The sequence below is a fragment of the Sebastes umbrosus genome, chromosome 22 (assembly GCF_015220745.1).
Source record: "Sebastes umbrosus isolate fSebUmb1 chromosome 22, fSebUmb1.pri, whole genome shotgun sequence".
Taxonomy (NCBI): Eukaryota; Metazoa; Chordata; class Actinopteri; order Perciformes; family Sebastidae; genus Sebastes; species Sebastes umbrosus.
The window spans coordinates 22,372,664-22,391,121 of record NC_051290.1 but is presented as its reverse complement, the minus strand read 5'-3'; the positions used below and the strand labels follow the sequence as shown (position 1 = coordinate 22,391,121).

The following is an 18,458-nucleotide window of genomic DNA, read 5'->3' as shown; positions in this document are numbered from 1 at the left end:
ATACTTCTGATCAATATAATCCAGTCAATCTTACTTCCATAGATGTGTTTTGTATATACAGTTCCCTTTGTTAACCCCTTATTTTGAAAACCGGACATAGTCCCACGTGTCTACTTCCTCTAACTTCTCCAAGGTGGTCTCTAGCTCTCCCGTCAGCTCCGTTCTCTTTATCCATCCATGGTCAACTCCATCGGGGCCGTTTGAATGCAGAGAACATAAATGTCAGTATATGGGTGCTCTACAGTTGTAGCGTCGGCCCATTTGACCACGGATATGAGAGTGATGGCCGGCTCGACCGCACGTTACCGCGATACGATAGCGTTTCCTATCCGTGACAGAGTTAGCATGCAGCTTCAGCCGTGATGTCCAGCTCTGCCTTTCCTGCAATGTGTGAAACCCAAAGTGTTTCCATCCTTTACTGGATGTGTAGTGTTTACCACGCTGGATTTAACATGGGAGGGTGCAGGTCGTATCCACACTGACCCTCCAACGCTTTCTACTTTCTAGTCTTGGCTAGCTGTGGTTTGTTTTTGTTGACGGATACGGAACGAATATGACGTCATGTTACTCAGACTACAATAATAAAAGCGGTAACTTCCTTCTACCTCCACATAGACTCAAATGAAGCAAATATATCGATTCTGGCATTAAAACATCTATTTCAAAATCATGGGAAAAAAAATTGCAATACATAGTTGAATCAATTTTTTGTCCCATTCCGAGTAGCCTATAAATCTTTATATTTAACTTCCCTAATGTCTGATATCATCATCACTTTGTTTTAATTATCAGTTTGATATCCTCACCTTTGTTCAACAGAGTGGCGTCCATCTTTGAAGGTTATAGGATGACCCATAGACCAGTCACTCTTCATGGACACACAGCTGGGTTCAGGTTCAGGTTTTTCCAGCTTCCTCCTGATAGAAACACAAGATAAATTCAGCACTGCACTCACAACACACTGAGACAAAACCTGTCAGTGATTTAATACACCTACTGTACACAGTATATTTGTCTTCAGGTAGTTTTTGGTTACATTTTGTATGAATTCAATGTTAAATTGAATGTTTCAATGAATATTTTAAAGCTGTATTCAGTGCAGTGAGCAGCAGAGGCAGGAAATGATGCTGTGGGGTGATCATATTAGTTCAACAGTAATGTCGTATTATTGATAAAAAGAGGAACAGACGTGATGTTTTAACTGAGTGTCCATTAGAGCTGGGACGATACACCTATCTCCTGATTCAATACTATCACCATACTTGGGTGCCGATTCAATATGTATTTTGATTTCTAAGTATTCGATTTTATGATTTATTGTGATTTTTGTTAACTTTTTTAACACTAGGTCATGGAAAAAATTTGAATCATACACTACTAGGGACTTTTACTTTGAAAAATATCTAAATTAATCTAGTAAAACTGTTTGATTTTCAGCATGTATGTAGTCAGAGATGTCCTGAAGTCAAATATATCAGTCATTGTGAGGAATTATTTACTACATTTTTTCCAGCAACCCAAAAATCAAAGAATAAAGACATTTCCCTCACAGATTAGTGGTATTTTCTTTTTAATTTATAAGGGACATGTAATGTTTTATACTTCTGGTGAATATAATCCATCATTCTTATTTCCATATATGTATTTTGTATATACAGTTCCCTTTGTTAACACCTTATTTTGAAAAGTGGACGTAGTCCCACGTGTCTACTTCCTCTAACTTCTCCAAGGTGGTCTCTAGCTCTCCCGTCAGCTCCGTTCTCTTTATCCATCCATGGTCAGCTCCATCGGGCCGTTTGAATGCAGAGAACATACATGTCAGTATATGGGCGCTCTACAGTTGTAGCATCGGCCCATTTGACCACGGAGATGAGAGTGACGGCCGGCTCGACTGCAACGTTAACGCGATACAATAACGTTTCCTGTCTTTCACAGAGTTAGCGTGCAGCTTTAGCCGTGATGTCTAGCTCTGCTTTTCCTGCAATGTGTGAAACCCAAAGTGTTTCCATCCTTTACTGGATGTGTAGTGTTCACCACTCTGGATTTAACATGTGAGGGTGCAGGTCGTATCCACGCTGACCCTACGAAGTTTTATACTTTATCGTTTTGGCTCGCTGAGGTTTGTTTTGGTTGACGGATACGGAACGGATATGACGTCACGTTACTCAGACTACAACAATAAAAGCGGTAACTTCCTTCTACCTCCACATAGACTCAAATGAAGCAAATATATCGATTCTGGCATTAAAAACATCTATTTCAAAATCGTGAAAATAAAATTGCGATACATACTGTAGGTAAATCCATTTTTTGTCCCATACCGAGTATCCATCTTTATATTTAACTTCCCTAATGTCCAATATCATCATCACTTTGTTTTCATTATCAGTTTGAAATCCTCACCGTTGTTCATCAGAGTGGCGTCCATCTTTGAAGGTTAGAGGATGACCCATAGACCAGTCACTCTTCATGGACACACAGCTGGGTTCAGGTTCAGGACTGTCTGGTTCCTGAAGGATCCTGATAGAAAGAAATCCATTAAAGCTCACATATTAAGAAACATTGTCAGTGAATCAAAGACTTTGTGACATGGAGAAGAGTCGTGGACAGTTAGAGATGGTCAACTCACCTCTGAGCTCTGGTCTGGCTGTCATGATCCCCACGCAGAGTGGTTTTAGAGGGAGAGACTCCCTCCTCTTTGTCCTCACACTGACTCATAGCAGAGCCTTCACATGAAGCCAACAAGCTGCTGGGAGAGCTCACACATTAATCCTCTTCATCATGACTAACACACAGCGCTCATTCACCTCAATACTAAATACACTCATGGGACTGTTCCAATGTTGTTGGCACTTTGAGCTGCACAGTCATCCCTAAGAAATGACATTCACAATAGGGATGTGCATTCCAAGCACAAATACTATTCAAAAATCACTGTGAACTAGTTAATTATTATTCCAAAAATGCTGCATAACCCACATTTTCTCTGCCTTCCTTTGAGGACGACATCACTTTTCACTTGTATTTGACGGACTTTGAAAAGCTCTTCAACATTTGAAATGTTCCTCTTTTTCCAAGTCTACTATATCCAGTCAGAGCGGTAACACTTTATAACTAGAACTGCACTCGGAGAGCGCAGACCTCCACCAACGCGTGACTTTAAAAACAGATCACAGCTCCCAGCTGGCGGTACCGTGAGGTGGTCGGCTTATCATTAACACGGTGTGTTTCCGTGTAACGTATCGGCGGATGCCTCTCTTATTCAGCAGCCTTGTTATGTCTGTATAACGTTACACTATGTTGTTTCTCATCCCGTCAGCTACCGCTTTTTTCTTTCTCACCGCGGACGGACAGCAGCTGCCGCACACACATCCACACACGTATCTCTCTGCTCTCAGAAGGAGGAAGGAGGAAGGAGGAAGGAGGAAGGAGGGAAGAGGGAGGAGGAAAGAGGAAGGAGGAAGGAGGCGGGGTAACACGTCATCAGTTACACTGTGCATGTGTTATACCCTGTGGTTTTAATGTTCTGGCTGATCGGAATTCTTAAAATATTCCTGAATCCGGATCGCCACCAAAATCTAATGGATTGCTTATTGTGCCACACCCTACCTTTCCAAAAAATGTAATTCAAATCCATCACAGACGTTTGGAGTAATCCTGCTAACAGACAAACAAACCAACAAATCAAAAAACAAACCAACAAACCAAAAAACAAACCAACAAACCAACAAACCAACAAACCAACGCCGGTGAAAACATAACCTCCTTCCTAGGCCTTCAGCCTTGGCGGAGGTAATCAGGGACACAAAAATGATTAGTTAGTATAAGGAAGGAATGAGGAAGGAATGGGGAAGGAATGAGGGAGGAATGAGGAAGGAATGAGGAAGGAATGAGGGAGGATTAAGGGAAGAATGAGGGAGGAATTAGGGAGGAATGAGGAAGGAATGGGGAAGGAATGAGGGAGGAATGAGGAAGGAATGAGGGAGGAATGAGGAAGGAATGAGGAAGGAATGAGGGAGGAATGAGGAAGGAATGAGGGAGGAATGAGGGAGGACTGAGGGAAGAATGAGGAAGGAATGAGGAAGGAATGAGGGAGGAATGAGGAAGGAATGAGGGAGGAATGAGGGAGGACTAAGGGAAGAATGAGGGAGGAATGAGGAAGGAATGGGGAAGGAATGAGGGAGGAATGAGGAAGGAATGAGGGAGGAATGAGGGAGAACTGAGGGAAGAATGAGGGAGGAATTAGGGAGGAATGAGGAAGGAATGAAGAAGGAATGAGGGAGGACTGAGGGAAGAATGAGGAAGGAATGAGGAAGAAATGAGGGAGGAATGAAGAAGGAATGAGGGAGGAATGAGGGAGGACTGAGGGAAGAATGAGGGAGGAATTAGGGAGGAATGAGGAAGGAATGGGGAAGGAATGAGGGAGGAATGAGGGAGGACTGAGGGAAGAATGAGGGAGGAATTAGGGAGGAATGAGGAAGGAATGAGGGAGGAATGAGGGAGGACTGAGGGAAGAATGAGGGAGGAATTAGGGAGGAATGAGGAAGGAATGGGGAAGGAATGAGGGAGGAATGAGGGAGGAATTAGGGAGGAATGAGATAGGAATGAAGAACGAATGAGGGAGGAATGAGGTAGGAATGAGGGAGGAATGAGGAAGGAATGAGGGAGGAATGAGGGAGGAATGAGGAAGGAATGAGGGAGGAATGAGGAAGGAATGAGGGAAGAATAAGGAAGGAATGAGGGACTCAGTAACTATTCTATATGATGTCTTACTTTACTTGGGGGTAATAATCAGAATGAATGAGTCGTTACTAGTTAACCTAACTGCTAGTGAACCACTAGTTAATGAGTAACTCCCCCCCCCCCTCCCCCCTCAAGGAAAGAGAGACTAATACGGAGTAGTTACTGAGGAGTCCCTCATTCGTTCCCTAGTCACTACTCATATGTTTGTGCCCCTTATTGTAAAGTGTTACCATGGCAGCTAGTCCAACAATCCAAAATCAATCATGTTACCTTATTAGCTGCTGCTGAATTCACATCCACATCAGCTCCCAGAGACTTTCTGTCTTCATCTGTAGAGGAAACAATGAGTCCAATCATTGATCAGCACATCATCATCATTCATCCTCTACTACTGATCATCACTGATGGAGTCATCACTCATGTCTCCTCTGGCTGTTAGAGGATTTGTCTCCCTCTGGTGGCACAAAGGGAAACTGCATTATGTCACGTTGAACTGACGCACTCGTTTCACCGTTTCCAGCTTTTCAAAATAATAACATCCATCATTATTCTTTGTCTCCATGTGGTTTGAAAATGGTTTAATATTAGCTGAAGATTCTGCAGATGGTCAAACATAAGATGAGTTAAAGCCTTCGTGTATTTGTGGATCCTCACCAGGATCACGTTTCTGTGTCAACATGAAGATTAAAGAGGAAACTGGTTCATTCAGATCATCAGTAACATTTCAAACCAGTCAAGTATGGTCTAACTTGTTCAGGGTGTAAAGAAAATCACAACATCCCTTATTTATTAAAAAAAATGTTTTTAAATCAATATTTACAAAGATGCACAAAGCTTGATGAAAATTAATTTAAATGTCTTAAAAATATTATAAAAGTTAAAAAAGCAAAATGCATAAAATGAACATGATAGTGATGTTGTGATGAAAACTATAAAAAATAAAGATGTTACAGATTAAAATCTTAACCACTATATGTGATTGTGTGTGTCTGATTCTGTGTGTATGTTCATAATCTGATGGATAGAAGTTGATTTTTTATTTTTATTTAGGAGTCAAAAGTGACCGTTAACTACTGGACACACGAGCTTCATGTTCAACTGCAGAACACGTGACACAGCCGTTTGTTCCAAACACTAACATGCACGCGCACTGGGCGTTCCCGCGCGCGTATGCCAAAAATGTGTCACTTAGTGAAAAGGTGAAAATCCGTGTATTATTTAGTCTTTTCATATTCAACTGGGAATCATAAATCGTAATATTAAAGAAAAGAATCGTTCTTTGGTTATTCGGTAACGAATCCAACAGAAAGAGAGTCGTTTACAAACCTTTTTAGAAGGAGAGAAGAAGAAGGAGCTGCGACATGACCGAGCTCAAAGTGAAACTAAACTGGACCTCTCGTGGTTCAGGTATATCCTGCTATCTGACTTCAAAATAAAAGCACCGTCCTGATGAAGGCGACAGGCCATTTCATCCATAGACATCCATCCAGTACAGATGGATGCGGATGGATGTCTATGATTTCATCAGCAGCAGAAATAAAAGAAATGTCCACTTGTCACTTTGTTTCAACGCTTCTTCGTTCACCGTCGTTAGTTTGTTGTCAAGTTTGTTCACAGAGAAAGAGGAAGTCTCTGGACAACCAGGAAATGCAGCTTCATCAGAGATGTGTCCCTTAAAGTGTGCAAAGCTTCAAATAAGGAACATGTTCAGTATTTGAACCTTGGTATCAGTGTCATCAATACATCCTAGTGTTGTTTATCTGGATCAACACAGACCACTAAAGTGTTTATGGATCCTGAAACTGTGAAGCGAAGAGAGATGACCTTAAATCACCACTAGACTTCGTAGAAAGAACATGACATGTTGTTATTCATGTTTAATGTCATGACTTTGTTGTCTCCAACAGACACATTGAGTCTCTAAAGTAGCAGAATCAGCCTTAAACGAGCATCAAGTAGAACTAGTCAACGTTTAACACCTCAACTCCCACAAACAACACTGTTTGGTTGTTCTCTGTTTGAACCTGAATATCATCAACATGAACAACAGTTTCTACACATGATCACACCGTTGATGTGCATGTGCTGTTTATCTGCTATTCATGGGAAGATGACGAGATTAAAATAAGTTTATAACAGTGAGGATTAAAGAGTTATACCTGAGGGGAAATAAAAATATCTAAACATTTCATTAACAACATTTTGTAATGTTTTGCATTTACCTTTAGTCATTTTGTATCTATTTTTAGTTTTGTTTTTGCAACATTTTGTAGTAGTTTTGCGTTCATCTTTAGTCATTTTGTATTTATTTTTAGTCTTAATGGATCTTTTTTAGTTGTTTTGCATCATTTTGTAGTGGGTTTGGTATTCATGGAAAGTTGATTAAGATAAAAAAAAAAATAAGTTTGTAACAGTGAGGATTAAAGAGTTATACCTGAGGTGAAATAAAAATATCTAAACATTTCATTAACATTTTAATTTAGTCGTTTTGAATCTATATTTAATCATTTTGCTTATATTTTTAGTCTTTTTGCATCTAAGCAGAGACACAGGAGGTCAGGCTGATGAGCAGCAGGATGCTGCAGATCATCTTCTCCCTGTGAGAGCAGACACACAGTTTTGATTTCACTCTAAATGTTGGATGTCTTCATCTCATCAATGTAACTCTGATCTCATGTGTTTGTGACTCTTCACCTCTAAGCTGCAGTAATGTGTTTCTGTCACAAGATGGCGCCAGAGTAAACATGACTGACTGAAGAGTTGGAGAGTTCAACACCACTACATAATCACAATACTACACTATCTGTCATGTAGGAAGAAGTACTATACTTCAACTTTATTTCATCAAGTAAACTTTAAGTAAATGTAAAGTATATATTCCCCAAGTATACTTTACTTTATACTAATATTAAAGTACTAGTAGTATACTTCTAAGTGTACTACTTATATTTCTTGGGACTAAAGTGGCCCACTTTTTAGTTTATAAAAGTACTTTTAAGTGTACTTTAAGAGTAAGAACATTAAACTTTGATTACACAACTAGTTTACATAAGTTTTATTTTGTACTGCAACTATACTATAAGTGTACTGATAGTTTACTAGTTTTATACTTGTAGTCCACTTTATAGTTGATGAAAGTACACTTTAAAGTATACTCTCAGTAAACCACTAGTTTAATAGTTTTTATACTGCAACTATACTATATATTTATAGCCCACTTTTTATCAGAGACGGGGACTCGAGTCACACTGAAGTCACACACAGTGACTTGAGACTCGTCTCATTATTATATCATAGCTATTATTATTAGATTATTATCGTGAACAATAATCAAAGCTGTCAGTCAGCTTTAACAGCTGTTTATGTCTGAACTGATCTAATACTAATAAAGACACTCAGTTCTTCTCAGTGGTAGAGCAGCAGTATCTCTCTCTCTGTAGTCTGTTACCTGTTTAACAAACACCTGCACATGAATAACAGCTGCAGTCTGTATTTCTACTGTGGACTGAGTCCTGCTTAGAGGACCAGGAACCATCTCTACTGGAACAATAACTTCATATTATTTATTAATTATTAGCGTCTGTATTTATTGATATTCTGACACTAGGAATTATGTATTAATGGATGCATGGACTCGTATTTATATAGCTCTTTTCTAGTCTTCCGACCACTCAAAGCGCTTTACGCTACATGTCAGCATTCACTCATTCACACACACATTCATACACTGCTAAGGTGCCAACTTACAGCCGGGGATCGAACCACCGACCTTCCGATTGGTGGACGACCTGCTCTCCCCTCTGAGCCACAGCCGCCCCGTCTGATTCTGACTATTACTCTGAATGTTTCAGGGAAAATGTAAATGATGTAACTCATATCAAACCCGACGCTCAGGAATTATCAGCCTCATGTGACTGAATGGAAATGAGGATAAATGATGTAAAAGCTGTAAAAGACAGACTCTCCTTCTCTCTCTGACTTTAACTGGATCCTTAATGAAAGTTAACGGGGAAATAACAGATCATCAAAAGAAAACTCTTTCTAATAAATGAAGAAAGTTGTTTGAGGTCTGTTCGTTGTCAGTTCTTATAAAGCTCTTTCAGTAACAGACTCCTTCAGCTGCGGTGTGTGAAGCAGAGATACTGCAGGTCCTTCTGCTGCTGGAACACTTCACCATCAACATGGTCCGTCTGTTGTTCACACCTACAGTTAACATACTGATTATAACTAGATGGTGAATCAGAAGACAACTAAACTATAAAACCTTTAATCCGTGATCTGTCTTCACTCCGGTATAAAACTCCAGTGATGTTGATGTATCAGATCAGTCTGATCGGTGCAGCGTCCAATCAATAACTGATATCTAATAAGGATATGAGTCGAGGAGAGGAGTCGAGCGTATAAATTCAGAAATGGGAAAGGCCTTGTGACACAGTCCTGCAAACAGAAGAACCCCCAACAAGGAAGTGTTTAAACTGTGTTGTTATTTTCTTCCTATGTGTGTAATATTATCATACAATCACCGCACTGAGCTCTGATTGGTCAGTAGGCGGTGCTTTCATAGGAGTTGATCTCTTATCTGGAACATAACCTGCTCCGGACAGGTTAGCTGTTCAGCATCAGTTACCATGGTGATCTACCTCGGTAAGAAGTGAACCAGCTTCGTAGGACGGAAAACCCAGAGTTAACCCTGAAGTTACCTCGATAACCGCAAATCCTGCTTCGTAGTACAGGCCTCTGGTTAAAGTACCGGATGTGTTCGAGCTGTTGCGCACTTTATAAAAAGTCCCGAGTCTTCCTGTTTGTCTGTGAGGAAACTACAGCAGCAACTCATTTTTGGTGAATCACACAATATGTTTTAGTTACTTACTTGTAGGCGAGCTGTCCCACTTTATACCACCGCGATTATTGATCAGCTGGACGAACCATCCTCTCTTCTACACAACACTAAATGTTCAACCCGAGGAGCAGCTGTTTTCAACTGGGGTGTGTCATGGAAGAGTGTAACATGGATGGGTGTACCTGCGCCGGTTCAACGGTGAAGTTAAATCCCGCCCACCGTGATTTGATTGGTTAAACCGGTGTGTGGGCGGGGTTAACCTTTCATTGGTTGGACTCTGGGTTGGGCGGGGTTAAACAACTTCCAGTCAGCCCATTGTTACTAGACCATCAACAGTGGTGGGATGTAACAAAGTACATTTACTCAAGTACTAGTACTTTGAGATACTTGTACTTTACTTGAGTAAAGAACAAAAACATGTGGTGATGCTGCTTTCAGCCGCTGGAACAACCTTCCAGAGGAACTGAGAGGAGCAGAAGATAAAAACCCATCTATTTAGTCTGGCTTTTATGTAGTGTTTTATAATTTTATGGTTTTGTTGTTTACACTTATTTTATTTATCTTCATCATTATAGTGTTTATTTTACTCTATTTTGTTTAATCAACATTTTATTGCTGATCATTATTATCTCTTTTATTCTATTTTATTTTATTGAGATGTCATTATTTTAATACAATCTGCTTATTTTGTGTAGTTTCATAATTTTTATTTATTTTTATTTAATTTTAATATTATTTTAATTTTGATTTGAATTCATTTTTATTGTTTTTTTTATTTCCTTGTACTTTATTTATCTTTTATTATCTTAAATACCCTTCTTTTATTGATTTCTTATTCAATGAACTCTTATATTGGTTGTTTTGGTGTGCATCAGTCTCTAAATCCATTTTTAACATTCTACATTTTTGTCAATCGTCTGTCCAGTACTTTGAATTGCATTTGACTTGTTTGAAAGGTGCTATATAAATAAAGTTTGTTTGGTTGATTGAGTATTTCCATTTTATACTACTGTATACTTGTACTCCACTACATTCAAAGGGATAATAATGTACATTTTTGCCCCACCACAATTTTTACCTACTACAGTATATATCTCCAAGGTTGGTGACTGTGAAGTATTCCTTTATACTACTCAATAAGATAAATATATATATATATATATATATATTTAAAAAAAAACATTGGATTAGCAACAAATAAGCCTCATCATTGCCTTGTTGTCTCCACATTCCTTCACTGTGCAGTAAACTGAAAGTGAGATCATGGGAGTCATGGGACTGACAGGCTGCAGACAGGTACTGTACTGGGCGTGGTGTACACTCAGACATTTGGCCAGTAAACTGAGTCACATAGCTCATAAATTAAACATTTATACAATAATGGTGATATGACACGAGACAAACGCTTAACCAAAATAAGAAAAAACATAGTACAAAAGTATAGATTTATTACAGATGTATGACAAACATCACAGTCAGCGACTGCAGAGTGCTTTTCTTTTTCAACAGGTTAGCAGTTTACTGTAACATACATCCAGTGGTGGAAAGTAACAGAGTACATTTACTCAAGTACTGTACTTAAGCACAAGTTTGAGGTACTTTACTTTGAATATTTCCATTTTCTGAGACTTTATACTTCTTCTCTACATTTCAGAGGCATGAATTGTACTTTTTACTCCATTAAAATTATCTGATCACTTTAGCTACTTGGCAGATTCAGTTTCATAATACAAAATATAATAAACAAATGAAATATGATGTAATATTAGGGATTAAGATAAGACTTTGCTTTGAATTTACAAGCTACTCGGCAGTGTATATAGTAAAAAAAATAACAAAAACAAGCACCACCTTTAGCAGCTGCAACATTAAAGTGATGAACACATTAATGCAACATAATGATAATAATATACATTATTCTGAAATGTGACATTCTGCATAATAATGTAATGTATAATAATACATTTACTTGAGTAAACTCCTGAATGTACAATAAGTTATCTGTAAAATAAAGAGATCAGACCTCACTTATACTTTAACAGCATCTTCCCTTTAGTACAACTCATATTAGTCCTTGCATTAACAGTCAGTAACTGTCATTACAGTACATGTGATGTCTAGAAGTCAGCAGCATAGTGGACATGAAAACACAACCTCACTGCTGTGAACGTGGTCTGTTCTGTCTGTCAGGACAGGAACCAACAGAGCTAGAACCACTGAGTCACCATGAGGCCAGAAAACTCCGCTGCAGTGTGTTCTGATTTCTCTCCATCAGCCCGGCAGCGTTCTCCAACACAAGAACCAGTTTTGTCTTCATCCATCTGGCTGGTTTCTCTTCAGACCAGCAGAGGGCAGCAGAAGCTTCAGGACAGCTGAAACATTATATTTATATTTATAAAGTAGAGCAACTGGCGGCCAGTACAGCTGCTGCTGCTGCTGCTGCCAGTCCCAGTACAACATAGAAGCAGATTCTCTCTCGGCTCGGTGGTACTGGTATTGTTATCGCTGGTACTGGTTTTGTTGTCATGGTTACGGGCTCGTCAACGGCTGCTGTAAAGAAAATTAAAAGTATGTGATTACACAGAAAACTAAATATGCACCCCAAAGCAGAGGTGGGACTAAGTCATTGTTTTTTATAAAGTTGTTCCGATACTACCCTAAATTGGGGATTGGGTATCGGTGACTACTCCAGTCTATGCAAAATCTGATACATAATTAATTAACCCAGAAAAAAATCAACTTGTTTAACCGGAAATTAATTCTCTTCCGCCGCTCCAAAACAGTAGCTTTCACTGTGCTGTCGCCCTGGAGGTATCATGGCTGCCACTGGCAACCACTGTTTTAGAGCAGCGAAGAAGAACTGATTGCAGGTAGTTTGTCACAGCTGTTGAATAATAATAATAATAATAATATTTTTTTTTCATCACGCTGGTATCGGATCGGTAATCGGTATCGTCCGATACCGCAAGTTCAGGTATCGGAATCGGTATCAGGAAGGAAAAAATAGTATTGGAACATCTCCAGTTTTGCAAGTAACAAGTCAAGACTGCCAAGTTCCAATTCAAATGCCAAGTCCTAAACTTTGAGTTCCGAGTCCTAAACAAGTCCCAAGTCAAGACTGACAAGTCCAGAGTCAAGTCTCAAGTCAAGACTGACAAGTCTTGAGTCAAGTCCCAAGTCAGGACTGACAAGTCCCAAGACAAGTGCCAAATCAAGGCTGACAAATCCAGAGTCAAATTCCAAGTCAAGGCTGACAAGTCCAGAGTCAAATCTCGAGTTAAGTGCCAAGTCAGAAACTTTGAGTTTTGAGTCCTAAACAAGTCATGACTGACAAGTCCCGAATCAAGTCTCAAGGCAAGGCTGACAAGTCCCGGGTCAAGTGCCAAGTCCTAAACTTTGAGAATCAAGTCCTAAACATGTCAAGACGGCAAGTCCCGGGTCAAGTCTCAAGTTAAGACTGACATGTCCCGAGTTAAGTCCAAGGTACTTTGCAATGAAGATTTTAGGGTCTGCTGGCAACAAACATTAGCCAGACTGTTACAGATGTATGTGACAACACTGAGTGAACTTACCAGTGATGTTGAGTGAGAACTGTTTAACCTTCCTGCCAAATCCAGTGGCCATCCTACAGAGGTACAGCCCCGAGTCATTAGTCCTGACTCTGGACAGATGAAGCCGGACACGGCCCGTTCTGAGAGCGTCTTTGTCACACTGCGTCCGTCCTGCAAACTGCTCGTGCAGAGACTCGTTGACACTGTTGTCCAGATGGTAGAAAACCTTCAGCCCCAACACAAACACACAGTGTATCTTAAGCGAGGGGACGGAAATGTCGGTTCTGGCGGAGAATCTCCATTCAACTGTGATGTTATTGCCCTCCGCTGCCTGATGCTTCAGAGCCGTGTTCTGAGGCTCAAACATCCCTGAGAGGATGAGAAGGAGGGAGGAAAGAGATAAAGTGATGCTCTAAATGTTGTGACTGCACTGATCAAATACACTGATTAAATCACAAAGTGTTCATTCATAAGACTATCACAGTATTTATGCACTTTTTTATTGCTGTATAACCGTACAATGTATTTGTGTTCAAACTCTGCAAAGGCATGAACAGGAAGTGAGACATGCAGGCCGCCCACAGCTACACACGCCACGCCTCTCAGTCGTGGGAAAGGTGTAGAGATACAAATAAACGTATGATGATAAAACAAAGCCATAACAGTGCTGCGCGTGGAGGAATGCTGTTCATAACAAAGTGAGTCATGTTTGACCTTGACAATGATATGACTCAGACCTTGAACTGTGCATTACTCATCTAACTTACCACAGATCACTTTTATACAATGGACAGGAATGAATAACAATAACAATAATAATAATTAATACATTTTTTTTTATGCAGTTCTTTCATATATTTCTTGTATATTTTATTTGTCAACGTAAAGATATAAATGCTGTTTCAAAGTAGTCGAATTAAAAAATATTGAGTCTTGCAAGACTACAGTCATGCTAGCAGCTCTATGAGGCTGTACCTAGACACAGCGCTGCTTTGAGCTAAATGCTAGCTAGAAGATATTTACTCTTGGCTATTATCTTAGTTTAGTGTGTTAGCATGCTGACATGCTGATGTTTAGATGTTTACCATGTTTACTATCTTAGTTTAGTGTGTTATCATGCTAACATGCTGATGTTTAGATGTTTACCATGTTTACTATCTTAGTTTAGTGTGTTATCATGCTAACATGCTGATGTTTAGAAGATGTTTACCATGTTTACTATCTTAGTTTAGTGTGTTATCATGCTAACATGCTGATGTTTAGAAGATGTTTACCATCTTAGTTTAGTGTGTTAGCATGCTAACATGCTGATGTTTAGAAGATGTTTACCATGTTTACTATCTTAGTTTAGTGTGTTAGCATGCTAACATGCTGATGTTTCGAAGATGTTTACCATGTTTACTATCTTAGTTAAACTATATCCTTTAAGAAAAACTAAAACTAAACTGAAACGATAATGCCTGATTGAAAACTATCCATCCATCCATCCATCCATCTTCAACCGCTTATCCGGGATCGGGTCGCGGGGGCAACAGCTCCAGCAGGGGACCCCAAACTTCCCTTTCCCGGGCCACATTAACCAGCTCTGACTGGGGGATCCCGAGGCGTTCCCAGGCCAGAGTAGAGATATAATCTCTCCACCTAGTCCTGGGTCTTCCCCGTGGTCTCCTCCCAGCTGGTCGTGCCTGAAACACCTCCCAAGGGAGGCGCCCAGGAGGCATCCGTGCTAGATGCCCGAACCACCTCAACTGGCTCCTTTCGACGCAAAGGAGCAAGGACTCTACTCCGAGTCCCTCACGGATGACTGAGCTTCTTACCCTATCTCTAAGGGAGACGCCAGCCACCCTCCTGAGGAAACCCATTTCGGCCGCTTGCACCCTCGACCTCGTTCTTTCGGTCATGACCCAACCCTCATGACCATAGGTGAGAGTAGGAACAAAGATTGAACGGTAGATCGAGAGCTTTGCCTTCCGGCTCAGCTCTCTATTCGTCACAACGGTGCGGTAAAGTGAATGCAATACCACCCCTGCTGCTCCGATTCTCCGACCAATCTCACGTTCCATCGTCCCCTCACTCGCGAACAAGACCCCGAGATACTTAAACTCCTTCACTTGGGGTAAGGACTCATTCCCTACCCGGAGTAGGCAATCCACCGGTTTCCTGCTGAGAACCATGGCCTCAGATTTAGAGGTGCTGATTGAAAACTAATAAAAAACAAATACAATTCTACACGCTTGACTATCTGTGTGTAAAAGCTACATCGTAGTCTGTTTGTGTGTGTTTTAATTGTCCTGTATCTCCTTCCTGAGGGAAGGGGAGTAAACACTAAACAGGGTGTTAGCATGTTTACTATCTTAGTTTAGTGTGTTTGCATTCTAACATGCTGATGTTTAGAAGATGTTTACCATGTTTACTATCTTAGTTTAGTGTGTTAGCATGCTAACATGCTGATGTTTAGATGTTTACTATGTTTACTATCTTAGTTTAGTGTGTTAGCATGCTAACATGCTGATGTTTAGATGTTTACCATGTTTACTATCTTAGTTTAGTGTGTTAGCATGCTAACATGCTGATGTTTAGATGTTTACCATGTTTACTATCTTAGTTTAGTGTGCTAGCATGCTAACATGCTGATGTTTAGATGCTTACCATGTTTACTATCTTAGTTTAGTGTGTTAGCATGCTAACATGCTGATGTTTAGAAGATGTTTACCATGTTTACTATCTTAGTTTAGTGTGTTATCATGATAACATGCTGATGTTTAGATGTTTACCATGTTTACTATCTTAGTTTAGTGTGCTAGCATGCTAACATGCTGATGTTTAGATGCTTACCATGTTTACTATCTTAGTTTAGTGTGTTAGCATGCTAACATGCTGATGTTTAGAAGATGTTTACCATGTTTACTATCTTAGTTTAGTGTGTTATCATGATAACATGCTGATGTTTAGATGTTTACCATGTTTACTATCTTAGTTTAGTGTGTTAGCATGCTAACATGCTGATGTTTAGAAGATGTTTACCATGTTCATCCAATAGTTGTTGAAATATTTCAGTCAGGACCAAACTGGTGGACCGACCAGCTGACATTGCCATCACTAAAGTCACGCTGCTAGCATGGTTAAAAATACTGAGATCAGCCTGTGTAAAAGTTTTAGTATATAGAAATAAAAATATACCAGAAAACATGTCTTCAGTTTTGTGAAGTCAGTTTGAACATTTCTCTTTGCATAAAATAAAGTGAAAGTGTAAACTAACCAGAGACACAGGAGGTCAGGCTGATGAGCAGCAGGATCCTGCAGATCATCTTCTCCCTGTGAGAGCAGACAGAGGTAAAAACTTATGTGATGTAAATGCATTCAATAAGACAAAGCTGCTGGCATTTACTGTCGTTCTTTACATTCAGTTCACTTTCTATCCTCCACACTCTCTTTGTCAAGGTCACAGTTACTCAGCCGCTATCCTGCCTTGTGGTTAGGCAATGAGTAGGAGTCATTCATTTCAATCCTGCACAACGTGCTAGACTGACTTGCTCCCACATAGACACAAGCCCTGTGTTTTCTAACAGTAAGTAAGATAAAAGATGTTAATTCACACGAGATGTATGTCCCTTACCAGCAGTGTCAGCTCTCCTCCGAGTAAACTCAAGATATCCTCAATCTGTCAATAAATTCCAAGATGAGCCTTCACTCAGTCTTTACTTTGCTAAAATATCTGCACAAAGTCCTCCCTCTCCTTTTGCTCCCGCATCTGTCAGCATATTCTATTTGAACTATCTCCTTCTTAAATGATGCCAGGCTGTCAGACTGGTTTAAACTGTGCTCAGCATGACTCAGTGTGACGACATCCGTGCAGGAAAAAACCCACAGGTAGTTTCCTGGCTGCATGAAAAAACCAACAGGTAAAATAGTACCTTACCTATCAACATCTAATGCAGCCAAAGAATAATTATGCACTCAACAAAATATATCCTTATACGTGTAAATGAAAAACACGTTAATCAAGATTTTGCAGAAAAAAATAATTATTCACAATTGTTAAAATCATCAATGCACTTTTGCAAAAAAAATTGAAAATGCATTTTTAAACTGATTAAAATATTGCAACAAGTTTATTGTGTGCATATATGTTCATTCCTTTGTTTTTTAAGCACAACAGCCCAAATACTCAAGATAAATCCTTTTTCATGGTGTGAGATTATATGAATGGAGATATCTGCTAAAATAAATAAAGATCAGCAGAGAGGGATTTTCCAGCCTCTACATGGATCCCAGCTATTTTCTCTTTGCAGCAGCAGATGTACTACGAGGAAACAAAAACTCCCTCAAGCCAAGAGGAAGCGTCAGAGTGACTCATGAGATAACGCCTGAGGAGGAAATGCTTCAGGTGTTGTTGACGTCGGATCAGATAATAATAATAATAATGACTGTAACAGTACGGATCAAGTAGCCTGCGTAGCACTTCCATCAACAAATTGTTTTGACAGTATGTTGATGGAAGATCTGTTTCACTGATTTGTTAGGTCTATTCAAAATATGTTGATGGATCCAGATGTTTTAGAAAAGTCCTGTCCATGAAGACTCTGTCTGTTCTAGTGCAGTACCCACCTGATCTGGGGAAATGAGAACTCCAGCTCCTGCATGGACAAACACATTGACAGTTAAAGTGACAATGAATAAATGCAGCAACACCAGCAACTTAATCAGGTTTCAAATCAGAGACCGGGCTTCGGAGGAGGCTTTTATAATGGGTGGATGGACCCGGTCCCAACCCTTGGATACGGTTGCTTAACAACATAACACTGACAAAAACACAGGAGACAAATAAACAAGACCTCTGATTCTCTGCTACACGCGGAGGAGAAGTGACGCTGAGAGTTGTCACTCCCAGTTATTTGAACCAGTGTGTTGTATTAACACCAAACACCAACACCGAACACGTGCCATCAAGGCTTCCCCTCATGTTACCACTATGGTCCAAATGGAAATAGGCCTATCTCAACAATTATTGGATGGATTGCTATGAAATTTGGTTCAGACATTCATGGTTCCCAGAGGGTGAATCCTACTGACCTAGGTGATCCCCTGACTTTTCCACTAGCGCCACCCTGATATTGACATTTATGGCTTTTAGTGAAATGTCTCAACAACTATTGGATGGATTGTTATGAAATTTGGTTCAGACATTCATGTTCCCCTCAGGAGGAACGGTTATCACTTTGGTGACCCCCTGACTTTTCCACTGGCGCCACCCTCAGGTTAACATTTATGGCTTTTAGTGAAATGTCTCAACAACTATTGGACAGATTGCTATGAAATTTGGT

The 18,458-nt window shown here is 39.9% G+C and overlaps 2 protein-coding genes and 1 long non-coding RNA gene across 11 annotated transcripts in view; 1 reads left to right on the top strand and 2 right to left on the bottom strand.

Moving 5' to 3' along the window:
- Window positions 1–9,742, bottom strand: part of LOC119482056 (NACHT, LRR and PYD domains-containing protein 3-like) — a 35,078-nt gene extending 25,336 nt beyond the window's left edge. Inside the window, exons 1-5 of one of the 7 annotated variants that reach the window (XM_037759441.1) lie at window positions 9,614–9,722; window positions 5,014–5,072; window positions 2,630–2,746; window positions 2,404–2,520; window positions 807–917 (exon numbers count right to left, since the gene is read on the bottom strand). In XM_037759441.1, the coding sequence (XP_037615369.1) occupies window positions 807–917; window positions 2,404–2,520; window positions 2,630–2,718 (317 nt within the window). In that variant the 5' untranslated portion in view covers window positions 2,719–2,746; window positions 5,014–5,072; window positions 9,614–9,722. Of the gene's footprint in view, window positions 1–806; window positions 918–2,403; window positions 2,521–2,629; window positions 2,750–5,013; window positions 5,073–6,069; window positions 6,337–9,613 lie in introns of those variants that run through there. The other 6 variants (XM_037759439.1, XM_037759437.1, XM_037759435.1 and 3 more) reach the window with 6 other exon arrangements.
- On the top strand, window positions 9,054–16,956 carry LOC119482081. The gene is made up of 3 exons (XR_005205360.1): window positions 9,054–9,222; window positions 9,393–9,394; window positions 16,941–16,956. It is a non-coding gene; the product is annotated as an uncharacterized LOC119482081 (long non-coding RNA).
- LOC119482075 lies at window positions 11,015–17,833 on the bottom strand. 3 transcript variants are annotated; one of them, XM_037759479.1, is made up of 4 exons: window positions 17,743–17,833; window positions 16,394–16,449; window positions 13,156–13,503; window positions 11,015–12,133 (listed from the first exon to the last, which is right to left on the bottom strand). In XM_037759479.1, the coding sequence occupies exons 1-4, from the start codon at window positions 17,787–17,789 to the stop codon at window positions 11,976–11,978; spliced, it is 609 nt and encodes a 202-aa protein (XP_037615407.1). In that variant the 5' UTR covers window positions 17,790–17,833; the 3' UTR covers window positions 11,015–11,975. The 3 variants fall into 3 exon arrangements, with proteins under 3 accessions (XP_037615407.1, XP_037615408.1, XP_037615409.1); XM_037759480.1 differs by lacking the exon at window positions 17,743–17,833 and adding an exon at window positions 16,751–16,925; XM_037759481.1 differs by lacking the exons at window positions 16,394–16,449; window positions 17,743–17,833 and adding an exon at window positions 16,751–16,925.
- Window positions 17,834–18,458: the final 625 nt, after the last annotated feature.

Excerpts from the sequence above, each read along its gene's own strand:
- LOC119482075 (XM_037759479.1), bottom strand. The coding sequence starts at position 17,789 with ATGTGTTTGTCCATGCAGGAGCTGGAGTTCTCATTTCCCCAGATCAG. Across the intron at positions 16,450-17,742 it reads TTCTCATTTCCCCAGATCAG|GGAGAAGATGATCTGCAGGA; the intron begins GTGGGTACTGCA and ends CTGCTCTCACAG. Across the intron at positions 12,134-13,155 it reads GTTCTCACTCAACATCACTG|CAGCCGTTGACGAGCCCGTA; the intron begins GTAAGTTCACTC and ends TTTTCTTTACAG.